The 27,983-nt window shown below is 46.2% G+C and overlaps 4 protein-coding genes across 6 annotated transcripts; 1 reads left to right on the forward strand and 3 right to left on the reverse strand.

Moving 5' to 3' along the window:
- Positions 1-1,149: 1,149 nt before the first annotated feature.
- On the forward strand, positions 1,150-5,847 carry LOC306797203 (protein FAM117B-like). The gene is made up of 8 exons (XM_079296439.1): positions 1,150-1,553; positions 3,208-3,437; positions 4,165-4,248; positions 4,357-4,467; positions 4,834-4,977; positions 5,077-5,284; positions 5,401-5,521; positions 5,621-5,847. Exons 2-8 carry the CDS (start codon positions 3,417-3,419, stop codon positions 5,844-5,846), a joined length of 915 nt encoding a protein of 304 aa, XP_079152565.1. The 5' UTR covers positions 1,150-1,553; positions 3,208-3,416; the 3' UTR covers position 5,847.
- A 16-nt stretch (positions 5,848-5,863) lies between these two features.
- ical1 (islet cell autoantigen 1-like) lies at positions 5,864-16,101 on the reverse strand. Of its 2 annotated transcripts, XM_079296437.1 has the most exons (15): positions 16,029-16,101; positions 15,239-15,274; positions 14,978-15,152; positions 12,822-12,894; positions 12,562-12,685; positions 12,270-12,468; positions 12,048-12,173; positions 11,855-11,953; positions 11,687-11,772; positions 11,230-11,282; positions 10,844-10,888; positions 10,551-10,736; positions 9,907-10,182; positions 9,722-9,817; positions 5,864-9,502 (listed from the first exon to the last, which is right to left on the reverse strand). In XM_079296437.1, the coding sequence occupies exons 2-15, from the start codon at positions 15,247-15,249 to the stop codon at positions 9,387-9,389; spliced, it is 1,665 nt and encodes a 554-aa protein (XP_079152563.1). In that variant the 5' UTR covers positions 15,250-15,274; positions 16,029-16,101; the 3' UTR covers positions 5,864-9,386. The 2 variants fall into 2 exon arrangements, with proteins under 2 accessions (XP_079152563.1, XP_079152564.1); XM_079296438.1 differs by lacking the exon at positions 10,551-10,736 and having other exon boundaries at positions 5,867-9,502.
- Positions 16,102-16,650: 549 nt separating this feature from the next.
- On the reverse strand, positions 16,651-21,476 carry wdr12 (WD repeat domain 12). Its single transcript, XM_079296248.1, has 13 exons — positions 21,336-21,476; positions 21,070-21,164; positions 20,633-20,727; positions 20,352-20,458; positions 19,829-19,944; positions 19,577-19,731; positions 19,412-19,457; positions 19,238-19,323; positions 18,969-19,109; positions 18,754-18,859; positions 18,514-18,646; positions 17,888-17,960; positions 16,651-17,007 (listed from the first exon to the last, which is right to left on the reverse strand). The coding sequence occupies exons 1-13, from the start codon at positions 21,374-21,376 to the stop codon at positions 16,930-16,932; spliced, it is 1,272 nt and encodes a 423-aa protein (XP_079152374.1). The 5' UTR covers positions 21,377-21,476; the 3' UTR covers positions 16,651-16,929.
- A 1,320-nt stretch (positions 21,477-22,796) lies between these two features.
- nop58 (NOP58 ribonucleoprotein homolog (yeast)) lies at positions 22,797-27,877 on the reverse strand. 2 transcript variants are annotated; one of them, XM_079296206.1, is made up of 15 exons: positions 27,746-27,877; positions 27,182-27,258; positions 27,028-27,080; positions 25,785-25,909; positions 25,568-25,704; positions 25,306-25,370; positions 25,055-25,189; positions 24,731-24,876; positions 24,402-24,528; positions 24,056-24,219; positions 23,823-23,957; positions 23,556-23,617; positions 23,323-23,468; positions 23,096-23,199; positions 22,797-22,997 (listed from the first exon to the last, which is right to left on the reverse strand). In XM_079296206.1, the coding sequence occupies exons 1-15, from the start codon at positions 27,788-27,790 to the stop codon at positions 22,935-22,937; spliced, it is 1,584 nt and encodes a 527-aa protein (XP_079152332.1). In that variant the 5' UTR covers positions 27,791-27,877; the 3' UTR covers positions 22,797-22,934. The 2 variants fall into 2 exon arrangements, with proteins under 2 accessions (XP_079152332.1, XP_079152331.1); XM_079296205.1 differs by having other exon boundaries at positions 23,096-23,202.
- Between the last annotated feature and the right edge of the window lie 106 nt (positions 27,878-27,983).

Consider the following 27,983-nt stretch of genomic DNA (forward strand, 5'->3'; position numbering starts at 1 on the left):
TTAAATAAAATAAATTAGATATTTAATGTATTTTTTAACAAATGGACATCTACTGTCATAGCCTGGCTAACTGTGAACTATATTATCTGCCAGTAATTGATATGGCATTATGACATTCACATTGAGAAGATACAGCATAACTTATAATACAGTGCAAGATTGGATGGTCAGACGTCTCTTGATAAGGTTATCATGTACAAGCTCCCAATCTCCCTCTTCCTATATAGCTAGCTACTCGACTGATAAGTTAACTTGCTAAACACTGGCTATGCACTAGCCTAGACAGCATGCATCATTACCATGTTATCATCGATCGCGAGCTTGATATTGTAACCATCACCATGTAGATACAATAGGCTATGTAGCCAGACCCAGACATAAATTATACATCAAGCAAGTTGATATCTGTCACACTCAGATACAATATTTAACTTGACAGACAATCCGTTGAACTTGAAGATCTGAAGACTGAACTCGTGAACTGTTTTTTGATTTGTGGAGAAAGTACTTTCAGTATTTTAAATACAAAATTACTCCACTCTAAAGTATTTTGTTACAAATTACGTTCGATTTTTATCGGCCCTGTCAAATACAAATTACAAAATACTCAAAAGTAATTGAAATAAGTATTTCAAATACAAGTAATAGAAATACTGCCCATCTCTGTTTGTAGTACACAAGGTGGCTAACAATAAGCTACTACTGGTCCTATTCATCCTCTGTTTCCCTCCCACTCTAGTTGCTCTTTGCTTCTTTGATTTGTTTGTGTGGTAATTGGGTGAAACACATGAATTAAAAATGATACAACACGTAAACAACACTGTGAATGATGGCGGTCTGACATTAAGATAGGGCTTTAAAGTCATAAAATACAGCAGGAAATGGACCCACTTTAAATCACTCGTAATGTCAGATGATAAACTGCATTGCAAGTAAGTTAGCACAAACCATCAAACTCGCGGTACACCTGTGAACTCCTTTGTAATAAATGTTTAAAGGCTTTTACTTTGAAAACAACGACCGGAAGTGTCCGCGTTCATTCCCCGCACTTTACACTGGTACCTCTCCCATCGTGTCAAACGAGGCTAGCCCAGCATCACCGCCTTCTTCTATCTATTTCCTTCTGTATTTTCTGTCCCTCTTGTTCTTTTTCCGTTGTTTTCCCGACATCCTCGGGACACAGCGCACCTTCCTCTTTTCTTTTCTTTTCTTCCTCGACCAGGAGGCGTTTCGGTGGCCGCTCCAGCCGTCGTGCCGCATCAGCCGAGGGGAGAAAAACATCCATCCGCGACGACGAGGAGGAGGCAGGGTGCGAAGCACAGCAACGCCCATTTTGACACCTCCTGTATCACTACCGTCTCCACGACTGACGTTTTTAGCATCTTTTTCTATGTCCGCGTGTTTATATCGAAGAGGCCTTTCCCTCACTTGTAGCCTGCACCGACGGTTCCCACCGCGTCTTTGACGCCTTCGAGCGGCGGATATCAACAGGGGGCCGGGCTGCTGCCTCCATGCCCCTCTGCAGGCAGCGAGGCTCCATCACGTTTCTGCAGGTGAGCGGGGTTTCTCCTCACGCGCACATCTAAATCTCACCATGGACGATCCTCTGTTATGTGGAGGTTAGGTCTGGACTAGCATGGCGTATGTTTTGATGATGGTGATTCTATCATGTGGGTGGGGGCCAGTCACCCACCCCCACTCCAGTCTCCCAGTAAACAAAATAACCTTTTATCATGTGCATGTGATTCCTCAGGGAGCAATCTTTCAAAATAAAAGTGATATTTAAAAAAAAAATTAAATATATATATATATATATATGTATATATATACTTGTATTTCCATTACATTCAAATTGCAGAGTTAAGGCAGTGTGCAAAAGCATTTGTGTAAACTAGAGTAGAGTCCATGAATTGATTAGTCGCTCAACAGGAAATTAAACCACCGTTTTAATTTGTTAAGCAAAAGCAACTAAAAAAAACAAAAACACAGCATCTGACTTCTTTCAGTAGATATTAGCTGGTTTTCTCAGGCGACTATGATGTATTGTAAATATGGTTGAACAAAATAAGCAATTTGAAGGGCGTCAATTTGGGCTTTTATGCGATTAATGGTGAGAATAGTAGATGCACATCCCTACTTTCTGTGCAAGTTGACTGCCCCACTTTTGCTCTTGGCAGATCAATAACGGTCTGTCTGGTGTTAGGAGTTTATCTGGTTTTAAAGGGACCCCCACAAACCTGAAATACTACCAGGTAACACAGTACTACTACGCACACTACCAATGCTGCTGCTGCTGTCAGCCTTCAGGACATTGCAGAGGAGTGCAGGAAAAGCTGCTGAACTAAAGACGGCTGAGCAGTTTGCTGCAAGACCTCTGATGCCCAAACCCCTGTTTACTTACACACACACACACGCACACAATGAATGAGTGTCAATGAAGATCAGTCGGCCCCGTTCCCTAGCAACAGCGATGTGTGCTGGTCAAGGCCCCCCCCCCCGCCAAATTTAGCTCCTCGGCTGTGTGTTTGTGCGTGTGTCTACATGCTGCATGTGCAGCGTGTTTGTTATCAGGGTTATGTCGCCTTTCAGTGGGAGCACCCATGCTACACAAATAAATAAATGCACTCTCTATGCTGGAAGGTGCTTTGCATTGAATTAAAGTAGACCTCACTTGGTCTGGTATGAGCAGTAGCTTATATGGCTAATCTTAGCTGACATGAGGGTTTTTAAAGGTATGGATGGATTTATACATGTCTGTTTTCCAATGCAAATCTGAAATAAGGATTTAGAATTCGCTGGGCAAGGGCCCATGGGTGTCAGTGGACCCGTGCACCCATGCAAAAACATGTTCCTGCAGCTCTGAATCCGAGTCGGTCGGGCAGAAGCCAACACCTGCCACCCTCAGTGCCTCCTCCCTTGCTTTAAGCTGTTTTAATGGCATTAACCAGGGGGTTGTGTAGGGACTCAGAGGGGGGGGGGGGGGGCATATCTGCTCTGCCCAGCACAGAATGGATTAACATCAATCTGGCAACACACACACACTCATAGACACAAATGCACACACACCCACACAAACCTAGACAGACAGCCACGAGCTAATCCCGCAGGCCAGCTGTGTGTTGATGATTTGTTTACCATGTGTTGACAAATAACTTGTTTACATCGACACGGCAGACCTGACTCACCTCCTCTCTCTCTCTCTTTCAGACGTTACCCGTGGCCTTAACGTCCCACATCTTCCCGCGGTTCTCCCCCGCGTCCTCCGGCGTCGCGCGCTGAGCGCCCCACCGCTCCTCATTCTCCTCTCGGTCTCCCGCCATCGCGTCCAGCTGTGGCCCTCGCAGGGCGCGCTCGCTGGCTCTCACCTGACAGGTCCCCGGCCTCAGGACGACAGCCAGCACCTGCAATCTCCCTACATGAGGGACAAAGCGACGCAGGTGAGTGCTGTGGGGGGGTTAATGTCTGTGTGTGTGTGTGTGTGTGTGTGGGGTGCATGAGTCTTCTTCATATGCACAGGTTAAATTCAAACAAATAACATATAATGCATGTTTGTGTGTTAGCATGCTAGCATTTCCTAATTAGGCACAGGGTGCTTTAAACTGAATGCTAACATTAGCATGCTAACATGCTCACAACTGCAATTCTAACATCCTGATGTTTAACAGGTTAGCATTTAGCGTGTTAGCATTCAAACAACTCCAATAAGCACTGAATATGAGTACAGGTATTTGTTCATAAATAAGATCTTCCCCTGATGATGGCGCTAGATGAAAAGTCAGAGGACTAATGAATGTCTTTCCAAAATTCCATAGCAATCATCTGCTAGTTGCTAAAATATTCAGTCTGGAGCAATTATTTGACAGTCAGACAGACGGACTGACGTTTCCATCAATGGCAACCTGAAGCAAAGCCAAAATGGATGCTTGCAAGACGTTTGCCCGATGCAAAGAGGTTAAGAGGGATTGCAGATGGTTGCATCATCAGACTGACTCGGGTCAAACAGAAGCTGTAGGATCAGTCTTTATCTCAGTCCGCTTCTAAACCGCCTCGGGTGTTGTTTCCGTTCTGCTTTAAGGCAACATGTGTCTTTTTTTCCCCCACCAGACTGTTCTTGTGCTTGTATGTTTGATATTTAGCTCTTACCATACTGTGTGTGTGTGTCAGACCCCCAGGGCCTGGGCAGATGAGAGGAGGAGGGGCTCTCACAAACGCTCGGCCTCCTGTGGGAGCACCGACCAGCTCAAGGAGGTCAGTCTCTTTCCTGAATCTACAGCCCAAAAACACAAACAGTCTTTTTCCCCTCTACACTCGTCTGTTTACATCTATACGTCTGTCTGTTAAACCTTCACTTTCCAGATTGCCAAATTGCGTCAGCAGCTCCAGCGCAGCAAACGCAGCAGCCGCCATCGGAGGGATAAAGACCGCAAGTCCCCGTTCAATGGCAGTCACACCATCATCCAGTCGCAGGTAATCAATAGAGACAGCTTTGACAAAAGCTCATTAACTGATACAAAGAGCCGCCAGCTAGCAGGAGCTTGTTAATAGATGAAGAGCTCCCCGTCCCTTTACGAAACCTGTCATTTGCATTATTCGAAGATTTTGATTGTTGCTCGTCAAACGTCAGTTATGTTAAGTTATGGAGCTGTAATTTGTCATATATTTATGATTCATGGATACCTATGTTGGTATTACAAGTGCAGCTGTTTTTTATCCTGTGTGCGGAGCAATAAGACACATGAGGCACCTATTTATGTGTTTCCGTCTCACTGCATTCACCTGTAAACAGGTGCAGAATCCATATGAACTGTCCGGGCCTTTGTGTGTGTTTTGCAGTCGCCGATGCCCAAGACCATCCTGATACCCATCCCCATCTCCAAGTCATCGGCCCCTCGTTTCCGCAACAGCGTGGAGGGCCTCAACCAGGAGATCGAACGCATCATCATCCGGGACACGCCTGACAAGGACGAGACCATCGTGGTGAGTTCTGAGAGAAATATAAAAACGTTTTTTACGACCACTGTCCGGGTTTTACGCCCCCGGTGCTACGTTGTTATTGTGACCTCATTTGTGTGACAGCCACAGGATGTCCCAGATGGGCACCGCGCGCCCCCACCGGTTCCCCCGCAGCGCGGCAGCAGCACCCGCAGCATCGACACGCAGACCCCCTCGGGGGGCGGCCTGAGTGGTAACCACAGCAACAGCAGTAGCCGCCCCGACTCCATCTCGCCCTCCTACCTCACCGTCCTCAACGACACGGGTGGAGGCAGCCCCTATGAGGACAAAGGTGACTAACACACGCCACACATTGTACACCCTGCCAAAGTCTTCTCGAGCATGATCTGTTTGCTCACCGCGACCTTTGACCTCAAGTACCCCCCTCCTTCTCTGCCCTGTCCACAGAGTTGGGCCCCTGCTCCCCGCTGCCCAAGTACGCCGCCTCCCCCAGACCCAACAACAGCTACATGTTCAAGAGGGAGCCTCCAGAGGGCTGCGAGAAGGTGAAAGTGTCCGAGGAGACCATGTGAGTAGAAGATCTTCAACGCACTTTTTCTTGTAACCACTTGTATCGTTACGCTTGTTGTTGTGGGGGCTAAATGTGTCCCTGCACGTGTGCTTCCAGGCCCAAACCCCTGCAGGCGCTCCCGCCCTTCCTGTGTCCCGACCGCAACAAGGTCAACTTCATCCCCAACAGCGGCTCCGCCTTCTGCCTCGTCAGCATCCTCAAGCCCTTGCTGCCCGCCCCGGACCTGAGCTTCCGCACCGCGGTGGGCCTCCGGAGCCTGTCCCCGGCCCTCGTGCCTCTGTCCACCCAGCCCTGCCTCCTGGAGGAGCCCGAGAGCTTCTGACGGCCCACGAGGGCTTTCAAGTCAAAAAGAAACCCCGCCCCCTCTACGAAATCAGACATTTACTAAGAAACAACCCTTCTGCTCCAAAAGATAAAAATAAATTTTAAAAAGCCTTCAGCATGCCAGCTAAGCTCTCTCTGATGTCCTCCTCTTATTGAAGCGCTTCCCACTGCCTCTCCTCCTCAGATGACCACGACCCGAGAGTCATGCAGCGGCTGACATTTCATCGCTTTCTTCTACCTTCAGTGCTGGTTATGTTTTTTCATGGGGAGGAGAAAAGGGGCAGAAAAAAAGGACAGACTCCTTTATTTCATCGTACTATACCATGGCGCCTTTCCACGGACATCTCTTTTTCTATCTGTAGTTATTTCTCTTGATTTGTAAAATCTGCCTTCCATTATTTGAAACAAAGGAAAAAAATGGGGGCCGCTGGTTTCCTTGGAGGTTAATTTATTGGTGCTGCCAGATATTACGTAGCAAAACTTGAACGGTCGCCAACAAAGGGGGAGTTGGAAAAAATAAATGTGCCTGATATTTCAGACCGCAGCGCTCCGGTCACCTGCGTCTCTCTAGCACGACGCGCGTGATGTCGGCAGTACGACAGCCATAGGTACACACAGAAAGGCGGGCAAGTGGGGTGGTCCACAGAAACGACCTAATATTTAGACCACCTGTGACCTAAATCCAGACTTTACCAGCCATTGTACTGGTACTGGTAACAGCGAGCTGGTTTTGCCGGCCGGTGTGTGTATCTATGGGAAACGCAGGCCAGGGCTATGACGTGAAGAGCGTGTTCCACCTGTGTCCGCTTGCCCCCCTCCTTCCTAAGCGACCAGCCTTCGCTCAAAAAAACAGCTCCATCACGACCAACCCCCCCTTCTGTTCCTCCTTATTTATTTATTTAGTTTCCCACTCTCCTTTTCTTTCCCTCGCGGCTACCGTCATGCTGATTGTTTTCTTCTTCTGTCTTGCTCGGCTAGTGTCGTGAAATGTGTCCCGACTGGGGGGGTAGGCTGAGCACGGAGACGTCTGTGAACCCAAAAACAGCGCAGGCCACGTGGGTACACAACTAAAAGTGACGTGCGCACATCGTGATTGACGTCCGCGCTGCGGTCACATGACCCGTTGGTCTCCGGCATCTCCGTGCCCCGCCCCCCTCTCCTCGCCCCGCCCCCTTCCTCCTGTAAACGTCATCACTACTCGACTGTGCCTGCTACGGTGGGATAGGAATGTACTGGCTGTGTAAATAACGAGGCACACTGTGTTTGTATCATCGACTGACAGCGATATGTATCTGAATCAGTCAATTGTACCATATTACCCCCCCCCCCCTTTCCCCTCCTGCTTCTTCTCCGCTGAGTACTGTGAATTACTACACGTCTCATTATTGTGAATAATGTATTTATTTATCGGGAGTGTAATGTTGGGTCGCCAGAGAATTTTAACCAAGAATAGATTACATCGTCCATCTCAGGTTGTGACTAGGACACGGACACGCGCACACACAAACAAAAGATGCACTAACTTCTCAGCGCACACTAACAAGTCTACTACGAAGGGCGCGAACCAACACGTAGCCTCTCACGCGACGGGAAGTGATGGAAACCTGTAGCAGAGTCGAGAGAAGTGTGGATGTCATTTATTTATTCGGTGACCTGATTTGGCGTTTCTCAAATGCAAGTGCAACAAGTGATGAGCTGGAGAGTTCTGTTCCAAAATGAGATATCCACGTGCTGGTGAAACAAGCACACCCACGAGCGAAGACGTCTGTTTACAAAAATAAAAAGTAGCTTAAAAGAGCAGATTCATACACGTGGAACACATTTATTTCAACTTTTTTTCTTTCTCAACGTGGATAAACAGCATTTCTGGAATTCAACACAATGATTCCTTGTTTGCTTGTCCAGTTTATTGTAACCAGAACTGCCACGTTTTCATCTGTTAAACCCCTCGAGTGAAATAAAAAGGCATAGTTGAATTAAATAAAGCATTTGTGATTGACTTGAGAAATACATTCTTTTTTTTTTTAGTTTTTTGATGGTGTAAAGCAAGAGTAAACAGTATAATACATGACCTCGTGTCACATTAAAAACAAAACAGTGTAGATGGGGTATATTTCCCCTAGAAAAGCATATATGTATAAAAAGTGTTTTTCAGAGTTGATTATTTCCCCATGATGCACTGCGATCACCTTTACTCCCTTGAGTGAGATGTATACAGGCACAACTGAGGATTTGGTCTCGGTGCATGTGGACGTGATATTCACATCTCAACAACGTAGGTATACTTTCCATAATAATATGATTTTCGAAACCTGACTGCATCTTCATTTTGCCGCTGGTCACTTTGGAAACATTCATAAAGCGTTGGTTGTCTTTTCCCTCAAATATACATCAGAAGTCCATTCCATGACATAACAGTTCTCCAGTGTCAATTATTTTCCCATAAAACAATAGATTTCATAAATCCATCTGTGAATTCTGAAAATAAACAGTTAAAAATACAGTATTTTACTTCTTATTTTAGTGTTAGTTTGTTTTTTGAGAAACTAAAGTGTTATAATCAGAAAATAAATACAGTTTGATGCAGCTTAGGTGTTATTTTCAGATTTATAGGACTTAAATAACCCACCCAACCCATAACGATTCAATCCTGTGTCCTACTTTAAAACAAAATAAATGTTTCAACAGTCACATTTTTCTTGGCTTGGGATTGTGTAATCTGAACGGCGGATTGGACTGATTTAGTATTTTTACCCACACTTCATTCAGAGACAGTAGAATCTGGGATGCATGAACATAAAGACGCTGTCGGTGTCACAAACGCCGCGGGGTTTGGACAGTGTGAATGTCCACTGTGCCTGCAATCTGACTCCAGGTCAGGCTGTCAAAATGACGCCATGATTCTGATCCGGAGACCAGGCGGTTCACCAGAAAACAGACTCTCCTGAGGGAGATCAATGAAGCGTCACATTACTTATCAGACAGGTGGAGTCTTCAAGATCCAGAGTTTGTGAAGGGGTCTGCATCAGCGTCCGTTCTTATCGCATACATACACAATGTACAATATATTTATAGCGTACGCTCTTCATTCACACGTGACAATCATGTGCTACCATGTTTAAACGTCAGTAAGCAGTAAATGGAGACTTTCTTTACATCCTGGGTCCCCTGCGATGTGTGCACACGGCAAACAGACACACACCCAAACGACGCAAACAAAACAGAAAGAAAAGAAAAACTAAATAAACCTGTAACCCAAACCTTCTCTCCGCATGAGGTTTGCTGAGAGTCCGTGTAGTGTTAGCAGTCATTGACGAAGCTGCAGGAGAGCGTTCACCCACTCACAGCGCTTTCCCTTTTTCCAGTGTAGGATAACATCTTCCAGTGTAACACAAAATATGGATTTGAAAGTGTGGATATGGACACATATCTCCTGGTAACATGTGTGTGCATCAATGTCTCTGTGTGTGTTCTTTTACTTGGTTTCTGACATCCAGATCCTGTGAGAGAAATCCTACACACACACATAAACAGCGCTCTAGGCGTTGAGGAGCTCGTCCGGGGAACGTCCAATGGCGTCGGGGTTTGAGAGGGGGTCCAGGTCTGCGAACAGGTTGAACCAGGCGGACATGTCTTTGGATCCGCCTGGAGCAGCTGTCAACAGAAGAAAGTTTAAGTTTAGCAACTGGTTTCATGGTAATTAGATTGATTGGAACCGTGTCTGTGAGTATGTATAAAAGACATTAATTATCTCAGCAGGTACATTTATTTGGTTTTAATAAAATGAACACGCAGGGTATAATATTCCGGGACTAATGTACACGACAGTTTTTACTAAAACAAGACAAGAACCCAGATTGAGGGAGCGCGAACCGTTAGCTGCTGCACTTGGGGCCGGCTGAGCCGATTGGCTCTGCCCAGGAGGAGGCTGCAGGGGCGGAGCCTGGAACATAGGCGGGGTCGACCAGCCTAGGAGACAAAGAAAAAGTGATGAGAGCGATGGGTTTCGGCGTGCCGTGGCGAGCTCGTCCCTCCAGCAGAGCAGCAGTGTGGCTGACCTGTGGAGCTCAGGCTGTGGTCCAGCAGCTGGGAGGGCAGGAAGCCCGTGGGGCTGGGGGGGCCGGAGGGCGGACGCGCCGCCGGCCCGCTCTCTGCTGCCCCCGTGCTCGGTGGAGGAACGCTGGGGGAGTCGAACAGCCCGAAGGCGTCCTGCCACTCTCTGCTGAACTCGTCGGCGGCCCCCGGGCCCGGGCTGAGGAGGTCTTTGAGGAAGGCCATGTCGCCCCGCTCGCCATCCTCCTCCTCCGGTCCTAGCCCTAAAAGCAGACCCCCACCTAGAGGGAAGGGAGGAAAAACAAACTGATGAGAAATATTCCTAAAATATTTTTGACATTGTTCCTTTCAGCAGATGAGATGTCAACACAGCTGCCCTAACGTCACAGTAAATCATCAGTTAATGGTCAGCCCAGAATGTCAAAGTAGTGAGTCTCAGGTGTGAAGAAGACGCTTGTTTTCCTAAATGACAGGTGAAGGAAACAAAGCCTCTTGCTTTCAGACAGCCGGAATGAATCCAGATCCAAAGTGCAAAAGGAAGCAGAGACGTAGAAAAATCCCAGGAGAGGTGAAACCGTGCCACAACCAAGCAAAGTGAGTCAGAATCTGCAGGCGGTAGGAGAAACAGAGAGACAGCGGGCCGGTTTACCGGCGGCAGGCAGCTGTGACAGGCTGGACTGGAGGCCTCCAAAGCCCCAGGGCTCATGTGAGTCTCCACCCTGAGGAGGCCGGTCCGTCGGCCAAGGCAGGTCACAGTCCATGAGCATCAGGTCGTCATCCGGCGGTCCTCTGAGGTCATACAGGTCTACAGCAGGTGCGCTCGTGTTTTGGTGCGCTGAGGTCATAAAGAGTCGTGAAGCCAACAGGCATCTGGCCCAAAGTCAGCGACAACAGTCCCAACGTACACAACTGTACGGTTTATACACACACACACACACTTACCACCGTCACTGGTTTGGCTCCGTCCATCACTGATGGGGGTGGGGTCTGGAAAGGAGGGCACATGAAAAACACTCAAAAGCTGCTTCTTACATTACAGTATCACTGTTGTACTTTTGTTGTTCTGAGGTTTATTTATATTGCAGACAAATGGCGAAACGCAGATAATGACATAACATAAACTTGAAAAACTTAAATCAACTCATAAAACACCACAGACGCCGCCGCATCATTTTAAACAGTGAATCACATTAACTCTTACTTTAGTCAAAGTGAATTCATTCATTGATTAAAGTAAGGCGACAACATACCATTATTTTCACTACACATGATTTATTAGTCTGTAAAATGTCTTAAATGTCTTCATGCCTACAGGGGGCAGCACATACCTGCTCCAGAGGCACTTCCTGACGGCTCGTTGTCCTCATCAAAGTACACCAGACTGAGGAAGGCGGAAAGGCGGGGTAAAAATGAGAAAGTGCCTTATTTAGCTGGCGAGACGAGGCGCTTCTATTTTTAGCGACGCAGTGGTCTCCATTAGATTTGGAGCTGCAGTCTCACTGCAGGAGTTCCGCTCTAAGACCCTCAACTACCACGTGGATCACGACCCATCAACACACCCATTCACTCCACTTACGTGTGACAGAACATGGGCATGACATCGTGATTGATGAAGACATAGTTGAGGAGATTGTGTGCAAGAATACAAAGAAAAGAGCAGACGGCGATGGGAAATTATAGGGAAAGGAAAAAAAATACCTGGCAACAGAGTGCGTGTGTGATGACGAGGCAGGAGAGGAGCATGAAAATATGAGTGTGTGTTAGGATGTGTGTGTGTCCTCTCACCTATCCGTGTGGCTCTGTAGAGCCCTCTCCTTCTTATCCTCGTGTTTCGGCACGTCTGTTATTTCCTCCAGTGGGTCTCGCAGGTCCTGTGCGAGGGAAGAATGCAGTCAAATGTGATGTAGAGATGCTTCGGCCGCTGCCCGCCAGCATCTCTGAAACCTGAAGTACCTTGAGCGTGGTGAACTGGTACGGCACGTGTCCCCGGAAGGCCTCTTGGATCCCCGACATGGCGTGGGCCGTCTTCTCCCAGAACTGCAGCAGAGTGGTCTGGAAAAAGACATGCATTGAATAAAAGGTAGACAGATGAAGACACTTGAACAAAGTCACAGTAAACTGTTGACACACACACACACACACACACCTGGTAGGTGCAGAGGGAGTGGGAGAGCATGTTGCAGCGGCTCGCTCCCAGCATGTCCACCTTCTGACACACGTCGTTCTTCAGCTTCTCGAACTGGCTCTTCGTCCCTCGGACCTGGGTTTGGACCTGACGACGGAGAGGCGAGACAGACAAGAGGATGACAAACACGCACACGCGCTATACATCATCACAAGACGGTTCGACAAACAGGCGTCCTCCCACCGTGCGGAACTTTTCCAGCTGCTTGTAGGTGTCCGGGTCCAGTTCTTGGGAGACATCTTTCATCCAGAGCAGAGCCCCTCTGTACTCTGTGCGGGCCTTCTCCATGCGGCTGACTGTCAGCAGCGTGTCGGCGATGGCGCGCCGCCGGAACGTCTCCACTTCCTGGTACAAGCGGTGCAGCGGCGGGTAGAATGCCATCCTATGGAGGAGAAAATATGAATTTCCCAAATTCAGCAAAAATATCTCACTTTACGGTAGTTTAGAATGCATTGTACGTTTCGGCTTCATTGACCTCTGCTTGGCGGAGGTGCACAGGGCCTTGCTGGTGGCGTCCATCATGTTGCCAGCCTTTGTGCGATCGTCTATGGCCTGGAAGCGCAGGAACAGGCCGAGCTCGTTCTCCTCCTGAGACAAACCTGGGGACACGGCTCAAAGTTCAAGTCCCACGTGTCCACAGAGGACAGGTGGCTGACGTTATAACGTCTGAAATAAACACCGCCTCTATGGTATTCAGTGAAGAGGTGTCATGTAGAAGATCTAGTTTGGACTCACGTGTGATCCGGTGCTGGTACTTCTCGATCACCTTCAGCAGCTCCGTGCACGTTAACTGAACCGAGTGGAAGAACTGCAGAGACAAACGGGCCGGGTTAGAATACGTCACACAGCCCAGCTCCATCTTTAAACGCAGATCGTCTGCCACGTGTCCACTTCACGTCTCTTCTTTCGGGACTATGTTTTGCAGCGTGATGCTTCTCCCTCACTTAGCACAACGTGTATGTGTGTGTATTGACTAAAATGACATGTGGTGTTCCCCAAGGTTCAATACTGGGGCCTCTTCTGTTCAACATCTACATGCTTCCACTAGCTCAGATTATGGAAAACAACAAAGTGTGTTATCATAATTATGCAGATGACACACAAATCTACATAACTATGTCACCAGGGGACTATAATCCCATACAAGGGCTGGGTAACTGCATTAAACAAATCAACAACTGGATGTGCCAGACTTTTCTTCAATTAAACAAAGATAACAGAAGTAATTGTTTTTGGTACCAAAAACTTGGAAAAACTTGTCCATGCATTTATCTTCAGCAGACTGGACTACTGTAACGGTATGTTTACAGGTCAGAAAGCTGCAGCTGATTCAGAACGCTGCAGCTCGAGTCCTCACTAAGACCAGGAGGGTGGATCACATCACTCCAGTTCTGATGTCTTTGCACTGGCTTCCTGTCCAGCAAATAATTGACTTTAAAATCCTGCTGTTGGTTTACAAAGCACTGAATGGTTTGGGACCAAAATACATCTCTGATCTGCTGCTACCTTATGAACCATCCCGACCCCTCAGGTCGTCCGGGACCGGTCTACTTTCTGTTCCCAGAGTCAGAACTAAACATGGAGAAGCAGCGTTCAGTTTTTCTGCTCCACATATCTGGAACAAAGTCCCAGAAAGCTGCAGGTCTGCTGAGACCCTCAGCTCATTTAAATCAAGATTGAAGACCTTTCTGTTTGCTGCTGCCTTTAATTGAACCACATTCAATTAATATATGAATCAATTTCCTGCATTTCTGCATTTTACAACTGTATTTTATTTCTTACACTGTTTTTTAATGTTTTAATGAATGTTCTTAATTGTTTTTAAATCTCCTTTTCTTTTGATGCTTTTAATGGTTTTATGTGAAGCACTTTGAATTACCTTGTTGTTGAAATGTGCTGTACAAATAAACTTGCCTTGCCTTGTTGTGAGTGGAGAGCATTAACAGCCACGCTGAGACATCTCACTATGGTGCAGGTTCAGTCAAATAAACTGATAGAAAGCTGATGTACAGTTGCCAGTTTGTGTGGAGCCCTGACTTTGTTATTCAGTGGAAACGTATCAAGAAGAGTAGAGCGCACCCAAGTCTGTGAGAGAGCAGAGGAAGGAGGAGACTTGTGTCGTTACTGATTAACTGCAGAATAAACAGCCGGTCTGCCTCAGCAGTGGCCAAACGCCTTTCAGTGTCAGATCTTTAGCGGTGTACAGGGCACTGCTCCTTCACAACACACCTCTTTGAATGTTTATTCTTGACATGAACCAACACATTCACCAGGATCATGTTTATCTAACGGCTGTGTCTGAGTCACAGGGGGAAACAGAGGCACGAGGAGATAAGCAGGCACAGTTCTGTTTTTCTAATTGAGGAATTTGATGGAGGTGGAGGAAAGCAACAGGGCGGATCGGCTCCAAAAACAACCTGCTCTGTATTTACTGTGTAAATGTCCAAAATGTGTCCTTTAACACCTCTTTGTCTGACGTCGTCTCCGGCTCACTGGGTATGGGTGGAGGGACAATGAGAGCAGGAAGGAGACAGACGGGGCCTGAATCGTGCTTCGAGAGGAACAAAAGCCTCACAGTGCGTCTCCAGCAGCTCGGTGAAACTCGACCACGTCCCCGCCTCGCGGGACCAGACAGTCGGGACGAAATACCAGACAGATCCCAGCTCGCCCGAACGAAGCGTACTGTACCCTGCTAACAAGAGACACCTTGTGCCAACACACTGCTGATGTTCTGACAAAGTCATCTCATACACATATTTGCAGGGGTCTGTTCTGACCAGGAAGGACAGGAAGACTACAGGCCCCGATACGGTTCCCTGCATGTAGGACATTCCCAATCAGAGACACGTCCCCGATAGCATACTCAGTGTAGTCAATCGGTCGTCTCCTACCTCGAGCTTGGCGTCCAGGTCGGCGTCTGACGCCACCACGTACTCGTCCTCCTTCTTGCCCGTGGCTTTGATGAGGACCTGCTTGGTCTTCCAGAACTTCTTCTGCATGCGGGCCATGACCGAGCTGTCCTCGCCGAGCAGGGCCCGGCCGCCGCTCAGCATGTCCCCCGCAAACCTGGGGCCCAGACGGCTTCAGTCAGCTGTGTTTTACAACATAATACCATGACTGCTATTTACGAGTTATGTCATTTTACTACATACCCGTCCATCATTGGATATCAGCCTCTTTTTTCTGTTCTGAAAACAAAAAAATACAGGGGGGGGGGGGGGGTGTTAAAATACAATGAATGCATCAGGATTTAAAGTATTTTGGAGCTGATGTCAAAGGCTGAAGGTTTCCTGTTTCCTTGTTAAGGATCCTCACACAGGAAGACAAATCAGGCTTATGCACTTGGTTGAATAATGCAGAGGTTTGCTTGATAAGAGCTGGCTGAAACTGACTAACAGTGGCAGACTAATAGAAATGCAGGAAACAATGAAATGATTGACTGGGATACACACAGGGCACAGCAGCAGGCATTGGAAACAGCCGACAGCTGTTCCCCCACTGGACTGTAACCGAGTTATAGGCGGTTATCGTGGAGGGTGATCTGTGGCTGGACAACAACTCATCGGCGCTAAAGGCTAAGAAGCTAATCTAATGCGGTTCTCGGAGCAGAGATTGGACACCTGAATAGAGCCAGCTGTCGAGCAGGTGTTCGGTTACAGGAAAAGGCTGCCCTGACGACACGGAAATAAAGATACACAACGCTTTTGTGAAATGCAACTACACTGTAAACACTTAACTTGACAAAAATGTATAAAAGTAGAAGTAAACCAAACAGTAGTCGAGGAAAATTAAAGTCAGTTAAGGAGCTCGTGAGCTAGCAGCAGTTAGCTTGTCGCTATCGTGGCAGGAACAGCAATGAGAGGAACGAAGTGCCGAGGCAATTCAACATGGCCGCTTGTTAGTTTGTGCTCGGTTAGTTGAAGTCGGTGAATACACATTTACCTCGCTTTTAGTTTTGTCCCGCTGTCCCGAGCATCCATGCGGCGCAGCTCGGCTCCGCTAGCCTCCTCTGCCTACAGAGCCGTCATAATGAGAGTCAGAGGAACAGGATATGCAGAGTAGCTGTGGCGCCGTGTGGACACCAGGGGGCGCTGCTGGCAAGAGGAGCCATTCACAGGCTGCAAAAATGGACTACAACCCAACAACGAAATGGAGTTTCTCGTACATCAAGTTCGATGTTTTTGCAGTTGTCTACATCAGAAGAAAGCATGGGAGATACGTTGATGCCCGTGAGGTGTTATGGAGTCAATGAGAGCAGCACATTTCGATATTGTAGCACAATAAATACCAGTCAGAGGATAAAAAAAAAAGTAATTTCCCACAAGTTTTCTTTTGTTACCCAAAAAACACAAACGCTGATAATTTACAACTGTAACATGTGAAATATATTAGACAAACAATATTTCATGAATAATATCACAATATACTGGATTATTTACTGATGTTGCACTTCCGTCATCAATAGTTAAGCTGAATTGGAAGTAAAGAAACAACCAATAACAATCTAATACAGTACTTTAATATAGTTTGTATATGTGGAACATTTTCTGGTCATTTTCATTTGATCACTGATTTTCTTTCACAAATCTACCATCGAGCGTTAATGAATGAAACATGAACAGAAGAGACATTTTAGGAGACAAAATTAATTTATAGTTTTCTTGGGTCACAGGAAGACAGACAATCCATAAGAAAATATGTGTAAAATGTAAGAGGGGCTAAAAATAACTGTAAAGAAGAAAGCAAGCAACGTTTGCCGCTGTACAAAACTCCCAAGTCGCTGCCGCTTTCGTCCTCCTGTCACAACACTGATAATGTCCATCATTCGGTCCTTATTGTCTGCCTAGGCCCCGGCATCTGTCGGACAGGCCGAGTATCTGTAAGTGTACAGTTTGTTATCTGCACCTCCGCTCAGCATCAGCTGAAAAAAAAACATAAAAAAAAAAAAAAAGTAGAGAAAGTTACACATTGATTTCATGGACTCAACTGCTGAATATTCTTTACTTTGGGATTACCGTACTTTTCGGACTATAAGCCGCTACTTTTTACCCCACGCTTTGAGGCGTCGACTTATAGTCCGGTGCGATTTATATAAGGATTTTTCAGTAGCTTTTCTCCGCCACAACAACAACAACCGCAACTTCCGGTTCCGGTCTAACACAACATTTACTAGCTCCCGACACAGAACAGTTGCTACCAGCAACCCCTCTGCTACCAGCTGTTACTGACAGGGTCGCTACAATATGGATGAAGTACCTTTGACCTACCTCTCACTAGGACTGTTAACAAAAAAGGTTGAACAGCAAGATGCTTTTAACAGTACATGTCCGATTCGCTACCTTCTAAGCTAATTTTAACATTACCGCCAATGGGGAAATGCTAACCGCGATTAGCATTGGCGAATATATAATATATCTTTGTACATCTTTTCATGCAGACATACTTACAGACTAAGGTCTCTCAAGGCTACCAAACGGAAGAAGTAAAACGAAGCAGCGTGTCTTCTCATTAGAATCTAAAAGCAACGAGGCAATAACTGTTGCTCGTAGCTCGTAGCTTCGGAATACCGTAGCTGTTGTGCTAGCAGCTAGCAGAGCTACGAGCAAGCTTAGAAGCTAGCGACATGTTATGATGTTCAGAGAAGAAGACAACTTTAGTACTGTTAAAAGCATCTTGCTGTTCAACGGGGACACCTGCGGCTTATCTATGTACAAATTCTTTTTTCTTTTAAAAATCAGCAGGTGCGGCCTATATGCTGGTGCGCTCTATAGTCCGGGAAGTAAGGTAGATTTGTGTCTTACCCCGCTTTCTGTCCAGTCCACACAAAACACTTTGTCCTCGTGGGCCGCCAGGTCATACAGAGGAGCCTTACAGCTGGGAGATATGAAAGATACGCGTCAAACATATACCAATATACAGTATCAAGACATATTTGAGTGATGTAGGCTGAGGAGGCATTTTATAGACTATTTTATTCTGACAAAGACAGGAAGCGGTTTACTCTCAGCAGTGTGGAAGTAACAGGATGTCCTGCTCTACACTAAACGACTCATACTGACACATTCTGGATCGTGTTCCAGCTTTTGCTCTCATTCGCTACTGAAAATCAGGTTCAGGTCAAAAATTATTGTTGTCGTTTAACCAGAAACTCCCATTTGAAATTACTCTGTCGCTGGAGTCTGGTTGCTTTGAGGAGAGCATGGGTAATGGCTTAAGTTCCCCATTGGAAAGGAATGTCTGAGGGCAAGATAAAGGAGTGAAAACACTCTAAACAGAGTGTACATCTAAACTATCGTCTTAAATAAGTTCCACGGTAGTACAATGCTCCTATCTGCTTCTTTCCACTGGGGGGGCGTGTCAAACAAACTGTCCCTTTAAGTCCTAATAAGTTGCTGACTTCTACAAAGCATTCACGTGCTTCACAGACCTTCTGGTGTCCCACAGTTTGACCAGGTTGTCCAGGGAGCCGGAGACCAGCTGGTGCTCATGTGATGGCGCCCACTTCACGGCGGTGACCCAGCCGGTGTGAGAGGTCAGGGACAGCAGCACCAGCGACCCGTCTGGAGCGGAGAAGAGGGAAAGCGAGGAAAGACGGCGGATATAAAACAACGCTGCTGAAACACCCATGGTCGTGTGTTCATCTGTTGCAGTGAGAGCACAGCGGTACCTTTGGTGCGCGGGTCCCACAGTCTGATGTGTCGGTCAGTGCTGCCGGAGGCCAGCCGTCGACACAGAGGGGAGTAGGAAATACAGTTGAACACTTTGCTGCCCGTCTGTAGAAAGGACAAAATAAATAGCGTCAAAATGTTGTCACAGCGCCCATGTCTTATATGCGGCTGATGTTTCTGACCCGGTGTCTGCTCGTCGGTGTGTTTTGCTCACCAGCGTAGTCTTCATTCCTCCCGTCTCCACGTCCCACACGCGGATGGTGTGGTCCCATGATGCACTGCAAACTTCCTCACTGTCGCACCACAGGACAGAGGACACCGCCTCGTTGTGTCCAGACAACGTCATCAGTGGAGTCTGTGTCCATGAGACGAAAAGGGATCCTCATTTTTACTGATACCCCTTCACATTCAGTTTGTTAACTAACGCACCGATCTTTACACCACCAGGTTAGCCGGAATGAAGAGTGATATAGCTCCACTCACCCTGGTAAGGCCGAGCTGTTGAGTCTTCTGTTTCTTCCTCGGTCTGTCGGCGGGCTCTTCGACCTCGTCTGCTTCGTCCGTGGGCACTGATGGGGGAAAAGGTTGGAGCATGTTGGGAGATTTGCTTTTCATTCCGTAAAGCTTAACATGCAATCATTTGCTCTGGCGGCCTACCTGCTGACCAAATCTTCAACATTTTGTCCCAGGAGCCACTGCAGAACTGTATGGGGAGCAACACACATGCTTTAACTGACAGGGGGAGGGGGGGGGGGGGGGGGGGGGGTTGTGTTGTACGATTCCTAGTCACGGTGCCTCTACCCATTATCCATCCCTCTTTACCTTTGAGCCGGTGGGGTCTGTCGCAACAGTGTCAACGCTCCCCGTGTGTCCCCGGCAGCAGTGTCTGGCTTTCACCTTGTTCCTCTCCGAGTTCCACTCCCACAGCAGGAGGGTCTGGTCCAGAGAGGCCGTCAGCAGCAGAGAGGTCAGACCGTCTGCACGGAAACGCCCACACACACACACGTTTTTAAGAACGGCTGCCGCTATCACAAGCAGAGCGAGCGATATGTCCGCCACTCCGTCCACCCTGACCTCTTTTGACCCAGGCCACGTCTTTCACCACATCCGCGTGTCCAGCCACCGTCATCACCGCCTTGCCCTCCAAAGACCAGATCCTGGCCGTCTTGTCATATGACCCCGTTAGGATCCTGCAAAGGAAAAAACAAAAACATACGAATAAGCAAAACATCACATTGTTGGCTCTTGTTTTGGACGTGGACTTGTTGCAGATAAATAATGTGTAAATGGCAATAAATATCAGTGAAGAAATGCCAAAGATGCTGGACAAAATAATAGAGACACCATGAAATGACCACTCGGTTGAACATCACTACACATTTGCTCTGTAGATTACTATGAAAGTGATCGGTGTACTTTAGTATGAACCCGTTCAATGAGTGTCCTGAGAATCCTAAATGTTTCGGAACTATATATTTGTCTGATTGGGGTTAATTTGGTTTACGAGTTTTTTCCTCTCGTTCTATTTTCTAAATGTACCAAATCTGTGTTGCCAGTGTAATGACCCCTTGACAGTGTGGGGCGTCTACCATCTTACCATTCAGCGTCTGCATCCACGGCGCTAATCCAGTCATCGTGCATCATGCACTCCTCGGGCTCTGGTGCTGTGATCCGCTCCACATACTCTATCTCCACCACGTCTTCCTGAAACACAGGCAGACGCTCCGACGCATAAATATCAAAAGGATGCGTTCACAGACAATTCAGTCCCCAGTTGTACTTTCAGCTTAATCTCTACCGATCTCTACTTTATTTTAATGTGAAGAAGACTATAATAAAACATGTCCACTCAGGGTGAAGCAGAGAGGCCGGTCGTACCGTAGATATGCCTTCCGTGTCCATGTGAGTGGACAGCGACGTTCGCAGGAACTGACCCCTGACCAGGAAGTCGAACTCCACTTTGCTGTGAGACGCTGCGGAAACAAATGCATTCAAGATGTATTACGGGATTATTTCTTGCATTAAATTAAGTACTGGGACTTTTGTGAACCGTTTGATATAATTACGGCTCATCTAATCATATAACAATAATACTAAATCTTCGGAAACTAGGCATATGCGTATAAAAGTGAAACTTCATGTTGACAGATCTAATATCAACTGCACAGATCTAATTGTAATAAATCATAAAAATAGATTTCCCAGCAGCAATGAAAACGTGGTTCAGATCACATGTATGCCGACTAAAAGACTTGAATTGGGACCTCAGCTGGGTGCCGTTTCTGTTAATGTCCAAAGTAAAGTGTGCTTTTTACCATTTTTAGCCTCCAGCAGCTTGTTGATGACATTGCTGAGGTCCTGCACTTCAGAGGAAGCGGGGATGGAGAATGGTACATCATCTACAACATACCTGTAAAGAGCAGTCAGGTCATACCCATCAATACACACAGACGTTTTACATTTAGTACATTCGTTTGTCATATAAGTTACTGTACCACATGCATCATATCTCGGGATTGTTAGCATTAGCTAGCTAATTCTTTTCTTTTCGTTCGTTTCGTTAAAGGGAATAAGAGCTCACCTTTTGTTCTCTGTGAAGAACCTCGTTTGTAACTGCGACATGTTTAATTAACTTGTATATTTCTCTAACGTGCCACGCGCAATAGATATATGAGGTATGGCTAAGTAGCTAAGCTGTGCCTTCATAACACAGCCGACTCTCGTGCAGTCCTGCCATGTGGTACGAAATCAAGGAACTTCAGTTGAGCCCGGATGCAGCCAATCGATGATTCGGATCTGCGCTCGTCCAGCAATGCCTGAGTGGTATTAGCTAAATGTATGTGATGCATGAAAATGGACCCTGTGAGTGTGTTGCAATTATATATTTATTTATTTATTGATCACATTACTCCTGTATTAGCTTCTCTGCACTGGCTCCCTATAAAACTAAGAATTTAATTTAAAATCATTCTCACCTACAAAGCCTTAATTGGTCAGGCACCATCATATCTCAAGGAGCTTATAGTACAATATTACCCTACTAGAGAGCTGCGCTCCCTTAATTCAGGGTTACTTGTGGTTCCTACAGTCTTTAAAAGTAGGATGGGAGCCAGAGCCTTCAGTTATCAAGCTCTTCTGTGGAACCAGCTTCCAGTTCCAGTCCGGGGGTCAGACACACTCACGAGTTTAATCATTACTACTCTCACATGAATCATTTCTGTCATATGCATTGGATGTGTTGTAACTCCGTTACGTTCATTCTCTACACATGACATCTATTGCACTGCTGTCCTCCTGCACCAATGTGGGGTGAGTCCCGGGACAGAGGATGCCGTATGTGCAGATTGTAAAGCCCTCTGAGGCAAATTTGTGATTTGCAATATTTATGAATATATTAATAAATTGAATTCTAACAAAAAGTAAAAAGTATTTCAACCATTGCGGGGCAACAGCTTCAGTTCATTTAAATATAATTGTCCTTTGAGCTTTTTTTATGTGCTACAAATGTTTACCTGCATTCTTTATAAATAACCTTTTGTCAAAACTATACCAAAAAAAAAAAAGATAGGGGGACAGAACTTAAATTACATTCTAATGAATGGTTGTGTCTCCAAATAAGATGTGCAACATGGTTATTAGCCGTAATAATGATGTATTTTTCAAAACCTCAAGAACCGTGAATCATACCAACACTGCTCGGGGCTTCTAGCACATGATTATGTAATGAATGCTACATCTACACATTATCACGAATTATAACAATGACCATTTAGGACTTTGGAGATGCATTGCAAACAGTAAAAACAAAGCTGTTTCTCACCAGGGCAGACATTCAGTCTTGGACAATGAAATGATCCATCACAATAGAACGGGGAATCTTGCTGAATTTAATACACGTCTGTTGAGTCGTTTACAGTTAAAAATGAACCGAAATAAACGTTCAAACCACGACAGGACTTTGTGAACAGAAATATTTACATTTTCACTCCTTTAATAACTGGAGATCCACTATGGTTGTAAAGCACACGTTCCTCAGTCATAAAATTGTTGATTTTCTTTAATGTGCACCTTTTTACTTGACGTCCAGAAACAGGCACTCAATACAGCGTTGCCCTTATTTGATATAAATGTACGACACAAAACTAAATCGACATAAACAGAAAATATATACACCACGATTTCAGTCATCTTCTTCCTCCTCCTTGATCTTCTTTTTTTTCTTCTTCTTTTTCTTTTCTGATGACTGGAGAGAGAACAGAAGTGAGCACAACGAATGTTCAAAAACAAACACTGGAACTCTCGTATGAATGGTCTGTAGACGAAGTGTAAATAGATCCGTACCTCTGTAACTGGTACCTCTTCCACTTCGGCTTCCTCTGGTTCCTCCTCTTTCTTGTCCTTTTTCTTCTTCTTTTTCTTGGGAGTCTCCTCTGCTGCTTCTTCTTCTTCTACAAAACATGCAACAACAAAAAAAAAAATATATATAATAAGATTGTGAGCCTCATAATCTCCATTGTGAGCACTATGTCACGAGGTCACGAGATGGCATTTGTTTCCATCCTACCCACCTTCTTTTACTGGTTGCTTTTTGGCCTTTTTGGATTTGGCCACCGGTGTTTCGGGCTCTTCAGCCTCCTCTACCGCCTCTAACTTCCTCTTCTTTGAGGTGGAGGGAATCGTAGAATCACCAGACGGATCGTACATTCTCACCTCACTGCGGAGGAACGAGAGGGTATTTAACACCGTTCATATTTACATGTGGGAATACATCATCTTTGGAAACAGGTTTTGGAGTATTCACCTCTTGTGCTGGTATTTGTCTGCCTGTGCCATTGCTTTGCCCGTTCCGCTAATTCTTCGGATCTGATAAGAAGAAAAATAAATGGGGAAACGATAAGATGACCAGCAGAGAGAAAGCCCAGAGCAGATAGAGTCATAAACATTGACCAATTTAACCAGCAAGTAGGGCTGGGAGATACTTTACTCTGACCTGCTTTATACAAGTACATGTGAGCGATACTTCTGACACAGAAAAAGGTAAACATCTTTTTCTCCTAGTGTTACTTACTCCTTTCTCCTCCAGCTGGCGTAGCCTGACCTCCAGCTTGGCCCGGTTCTCCACTCCCATTTCGGCATTCGTGTCCTCTCCCAGGGCGTCATAGCGAATAGCCAGGGATGCTTTAGCTGCCAGCATTCTGGAGATCTGGACAGATATTACAAAAACAATGTCCATGTTTATTGTCTAACCAATGGACTGGGACGATTATTACTTAGTCCAGTCACATGTTCTTCTGGACTTACCTTGCCCTTATTCTTGGCACTGGTCTGGCCCACTAGGGAGGCATGGTAGATGAGACCGTACTTAGGTGTGTCCTTGCGAGTCTTCAGGGCTCTGAACAGAGCCTTCTCTGCTCCGAGGATCTGCACCGTGGAGGCGGGATGCTTGGCCAGATTCAGAAGGGAACCTTGCAGCAACAGGAAAGACAAGTTAACACGTTTCTCTCGTCGGTACCTGCTCATTGGGCCTGTAGGCACGAGCTCAGATGAGGTAGTGACTTAAAAGCATCAGTCTTTTTCAGGAAAGCGACATCATGTCGTCATCATCACCGCTCGGCTGGTTTTCACTGGTCTCCTCTCTGTGACTCACCTGCATGCGAGATGAGACGGGCTCCGACCAGCTCTCCCACCATCACGGTCAGGTTGGGGGCGATGGCCATCATTCGGTTCTTCAAGTAGTCGTACAGCTGAGTGCGGTACTCTGAGATGTCAATCACCTACAGAAAAAAAAGGAGACAATATTTGAATTACACCAGCTGGTCACGAGTCAACGCGGTGCTGTAGCCGTACCATGTGACTGTTCAGATGAGGTAGTGACTGAAAACCCACATGATTTGTTTCAGGGTAAAGACGACATGTCGTCATCATCACAACTGTCACTTGAGCTCTTCAATGTTCGACAGTAAGAAAGAGACAAACCTGGTCGCACAGGTGCCGTATGTTGCCGATGTCCTGCTCCGACACTTCCGTTCCCATCGAGATCTCGGCCGCCAGTTTGACCTCGGCCTCGACTTCCTCGGGGAGGATGTCGGACAGATCGGAGCCGGCCACGTTGGTGCGGTCGCCTGGTGGACGCACAGAGACACGGGAACACAGTCACTGGTGTTCTTTATGCATGCATCTTACAGCTGATCTAATAGTGGATAAGACACTTTGCCCCCACTAGGAACTAAGCCTATCAGCCACTGATGCACCAAACTTAATTTGTATGTATAAGTATGTGCAACAGCAATTTTTTTTTACCTATTTTGCGGACAGCTTTGCAGTAGACCAAGTTGTCAGTGACTACCTTTCCCAGCTCAGGAAAGTGCCAGCCGTACCACTCTCTGCAGCGCATGATGTAGTTGTTGAGCTCCTTATCCAGGTCGTCCAAAAGAGCTGAAGAGACCACGACAAATACTTTAAGTCAGACTGCACATTCAAATACACAACCGACATGACAAAAAAAAAAGAAGAAAAAAAAAGGTAATTTGTGAATATTGTATTCAACTTACAGATGGCCTGCACAATCATGGTGTCCACTTTGTCTGGACTGAACTTCAGCTTGTAGCGGGATAAACTGGAGAACACAGAGAAGAGCTATTAATGGGTTATTCCTCACGGTGCACTACTTTTCATATTCCTGTGCTTGGGGAGAGATGGCTGCCTCAGCGGTAGTGACGAACGCTGAGGAAAATCCACAGGAGGTTTCAGACAGCAAGTATAATCATCGGCAGCGCCCGCATTTACGCGATGCCGCGTCCGTGCGCCACGTACCTGTGAGCTAATCCCAGAGACATGGCGCTGATCTCCTTGGGCGGGAGGCCGGTGATGAGGCTCTCCATCTGACTCCTGATGCACCTCATCAGCTCGAACACGGCAGCGTTGTGGATACAGCTCAGGTCCAGCTTTTCCTGAAAACCACAACCGTTTAAGACCCGGAACTCGTGCATTGAACGCGTAGCCAGTACATACTATCAATTTGTATACTTACTTTAATGACCCCGCCGAGTTTAGCGTCGCTGATGGCCAGCTGCTCGTGAGCGTCCTTGGCCACAACCTTCTTCAGCACTTTCTTCAAACTCTTGCCAATTTTTCCCTCGGTAAGGGCAGTGGCAGCTGAGAGGCAGAGGTTGGGAACACCGCATTAGAAGGCAAGGCAAGTTTATTTGTATAGCACAAAGTAGACCGGTCCCAGACGACCTGAGGGGTCGGGATGGTTCATAAGGTAGCAGCAGATCAGAGATGTATTTTGGCCCTAAACCATTCAGTGCTTTGTAAACCAACAGCAGGATTTTAAAGTCAATTCTTTGTTGGACAGGACGCCAGTGCAAAGACCTCAGAACTGGAGTGATGTGATCCACCCTCCTGGTCTTAGTGAGGACTCGAGCTGCAGCGTTCTGACAGACTTTTTACAGAGACCTGTAAACACACCGTTACAGTAGTCCAGTCTGCTGAAGATAAATGCGTGGACAAGTTTTTCCAAATCCTGTTGAGACATAAGTCCTCTAATCCTTGATATGTTCTTCAGGTGATAGTAGGCTGATTTTGTAATTGTCTTGATATGGCTGTTCAGGTTGAGGTCTGAATCCATAACTACACCTAGATTTCTGGCTTGGTTTGTGGGTTTTAACATCAGTGACTGAAGCTGAGCGGTGATTTTCAATCGTTCGTCCTTGGTACCAAAAACAATTACTTCTGTTTTATCTTTGTTTAATTGAAGAAAATTCTGGCACATCCAGTTGTTGATTTGTTCAATGCAGTTACCCAGCCCTTGTATGGGATTATAGTCCCCTGGTGACATAGTTATGTAGATTTGAGTGTCGTCTGCATAATTATGATAACACACTTTGTTGTTTTCCATAATCTGAGCTAGTGGAAGCATGTAGATGTTGAACAGAAGAGGCCCCAGTATTGAACCTTAGGGAACACCACATGTCATTTTAGTCAGCTCTGATGTGTAATCAGCTACAGACAAAGTATTCTCGGTCCTTCAAGTAGGATTCAACCCAGTTAAGTGCTGTGCCAGAGAGGCCCACCCAGATTTTTAGTCTAGATTAGAAACACTAACGTACACAAATGCATAGAACCACAAACAGCCAGTCGAATAGGCCCGAGGGGGCATAAAGGAGTCTCAGAGATAAGAGCTCAGTGGAATATCATGTTTTAATCAGACACAAAAACACATGACAGATCACAGGTGTGCTGTATTATTCTGCAAAGACATATGTCGTTACCTGCTAAGGCCTCTGTGGTGTCCTGAAACTTCTCAAAGTGCTTCAGCTTCACACTAGCAGGGGACAAAAGGAAACAGTTCAGACATGTTTTACGTGAGCTACACAGTATCACATGGCGACAACCCGCTGATTGCATGGCACTTTCTACACTTACATTTGGTTCGCCTTTTCAGGAGTTTCAAACTCCTTATACAGGCTGTCAACCTGCTGCAGCTTGGATTCATCAAGGACCTGAAATACAGCAGAAGCTCTCGGTTAGTTGTAACACATTTAATTCATAAATGTCTTTAGATTTATGGGTTAAGTTACATTCTCTTGAAAAGTTAGTGTTGATCAACTAATAGCGCGAGTTTTAATACATTTACAATATGGATGTGAACACTTGTGAGAAGTAGAGACATTCCTTGAAGTTAACTCAGGCACACGTGGTTACGGGGCCTTTACTCTGCCATGCTGCATTAGCTTAAGTTAAACCTCAGCAAAAACACTCGTTACCTTACAAGCGAAACGTCAAATCAGCCCGTTCACATGCCTGACTACGAATAAAAACACTATAAACACTATTTCATTAGACTCACTAACGCTACTTACAACTGATGCAACGTGCGTGTGGGTAGCTAGCCACGAGGCTAAGCTAACGTGGATAGCTAAAGAGTACAAAATCCATAATTATTTACGTGACAGGAAACAGAGGAGGTGTTTATATATATATATATACCTTGAATATTGCATATCCAGCGGCGGTTTCAAATAACACGAGCATTTTGGCAGCAGCTCAGTTACTTTTGCAGAAAATGTGCGCTCTCCAAGTTGAGAGCCTTCCGAGTCGCCACGCTGCTACTCCCACTCTGTGTGAGAGACACGCGGCGAGAAGCGAGCACCAGGAAACTGACGGGTTGCCAAGTCCGTTAATTCGACATCACCCGATTTCAGAAATGTTTTAAAAACCGTATCGT

Source organism: Melanostigma gelatinosum, assembly GCF_949748355.1.
Source record: "Melanostigma gelatinosum genome assembly, chromosome: 24".
In the NCBI taxonomy this organism is placed as follows: Eukaryota; Metazoa; Chordata; class Actinopteri; order Perciformes; family Zoarcidae; genus Melanostigma; species Melanostigma gelatinosum.

Excerpts from the sequence above, each read along its gene's own strand:
- nop58 (XM_079296205.1), bottom strand. The coding sequence starts at position 27,790 with ATGCTCGTGTTATTTGAAACCGCCGCTGGATATGCAATATTCAAG. Across the intron at positions 25,910-27,027 it reads CACCACAGAGGCCTTAGCAG|CTGCCACTGCCCTTACCGAG; the intron begins GTAACGACATAT and ends TCTGCCTCTCAG. Across the intron at positions 23,203-23,322 it reads AAAGCAACCAGTAAAAGAAG|AAGAAGAAGAAGCAGCAGAG; the intron begins GTGGGTAGGATG and ends CATGTTTTGTAG.
- wdr12 (XM_079296248.1), bottom strand. The coding sequence starts at position 21,376 with ATGTCGCAGTTACAAACGAGGTTCTTCACAGAGAACAAAAG. Across the intron at positions 21,165-21,335 it reads TTCTTCACAGAGAACAAAAG|GTATGTTGTAGATGATGTAC; the intron begins GTGAGCTCTTAT and ends TGCTCTTTACAG. Across the intron at positions 17,008-17,887 it reads TGGACTGGACAGAAAGCGGG|CTGATGCTGAGCGGAGGTGC; the intron begins GTAAGACACAAA and ends TTTTTTTTTCAG.
- ical1 (XM_079296437.1), bottom strand. Across the intron at positions 11,954-12,047 it reads ACTCCCTCTGCACCTACCAG|ACCACTCTGCTGCAGTTCTG; the intron begins GTGTGTGTGTGT and ends GTCTTTTTCCAG. Across the intron at positions 10,889-11,229 it reads AGGAAGTGCCTCTGGAGCAG|ACCCCACCCCCATCAGTGAT; the intron begins GTATGTGCTGCC and ends CCTCCTTTCCAG.
- LOC306797203 (XM_079296439.1), top strand. The coding sequence starts at position 3,417 with ATGAGGGACAAAGCGACGCAG. Across the intron at positions 4,468-4,833 it reads ACACCATCATCCAGTCGCAG|TCGCCGATGCCCAAGACCAT; the intron begins GTAATCAATAGA and ends TGTGTTTTGCAG. Across the intron at positions 4,978-5,076 it reads ACAAGGACGAGACCATCGTG|CCACAGGATGTCCCAGATGG; the intron begins GTGAGTTCTGAG and ends TTTGTGTGACAG.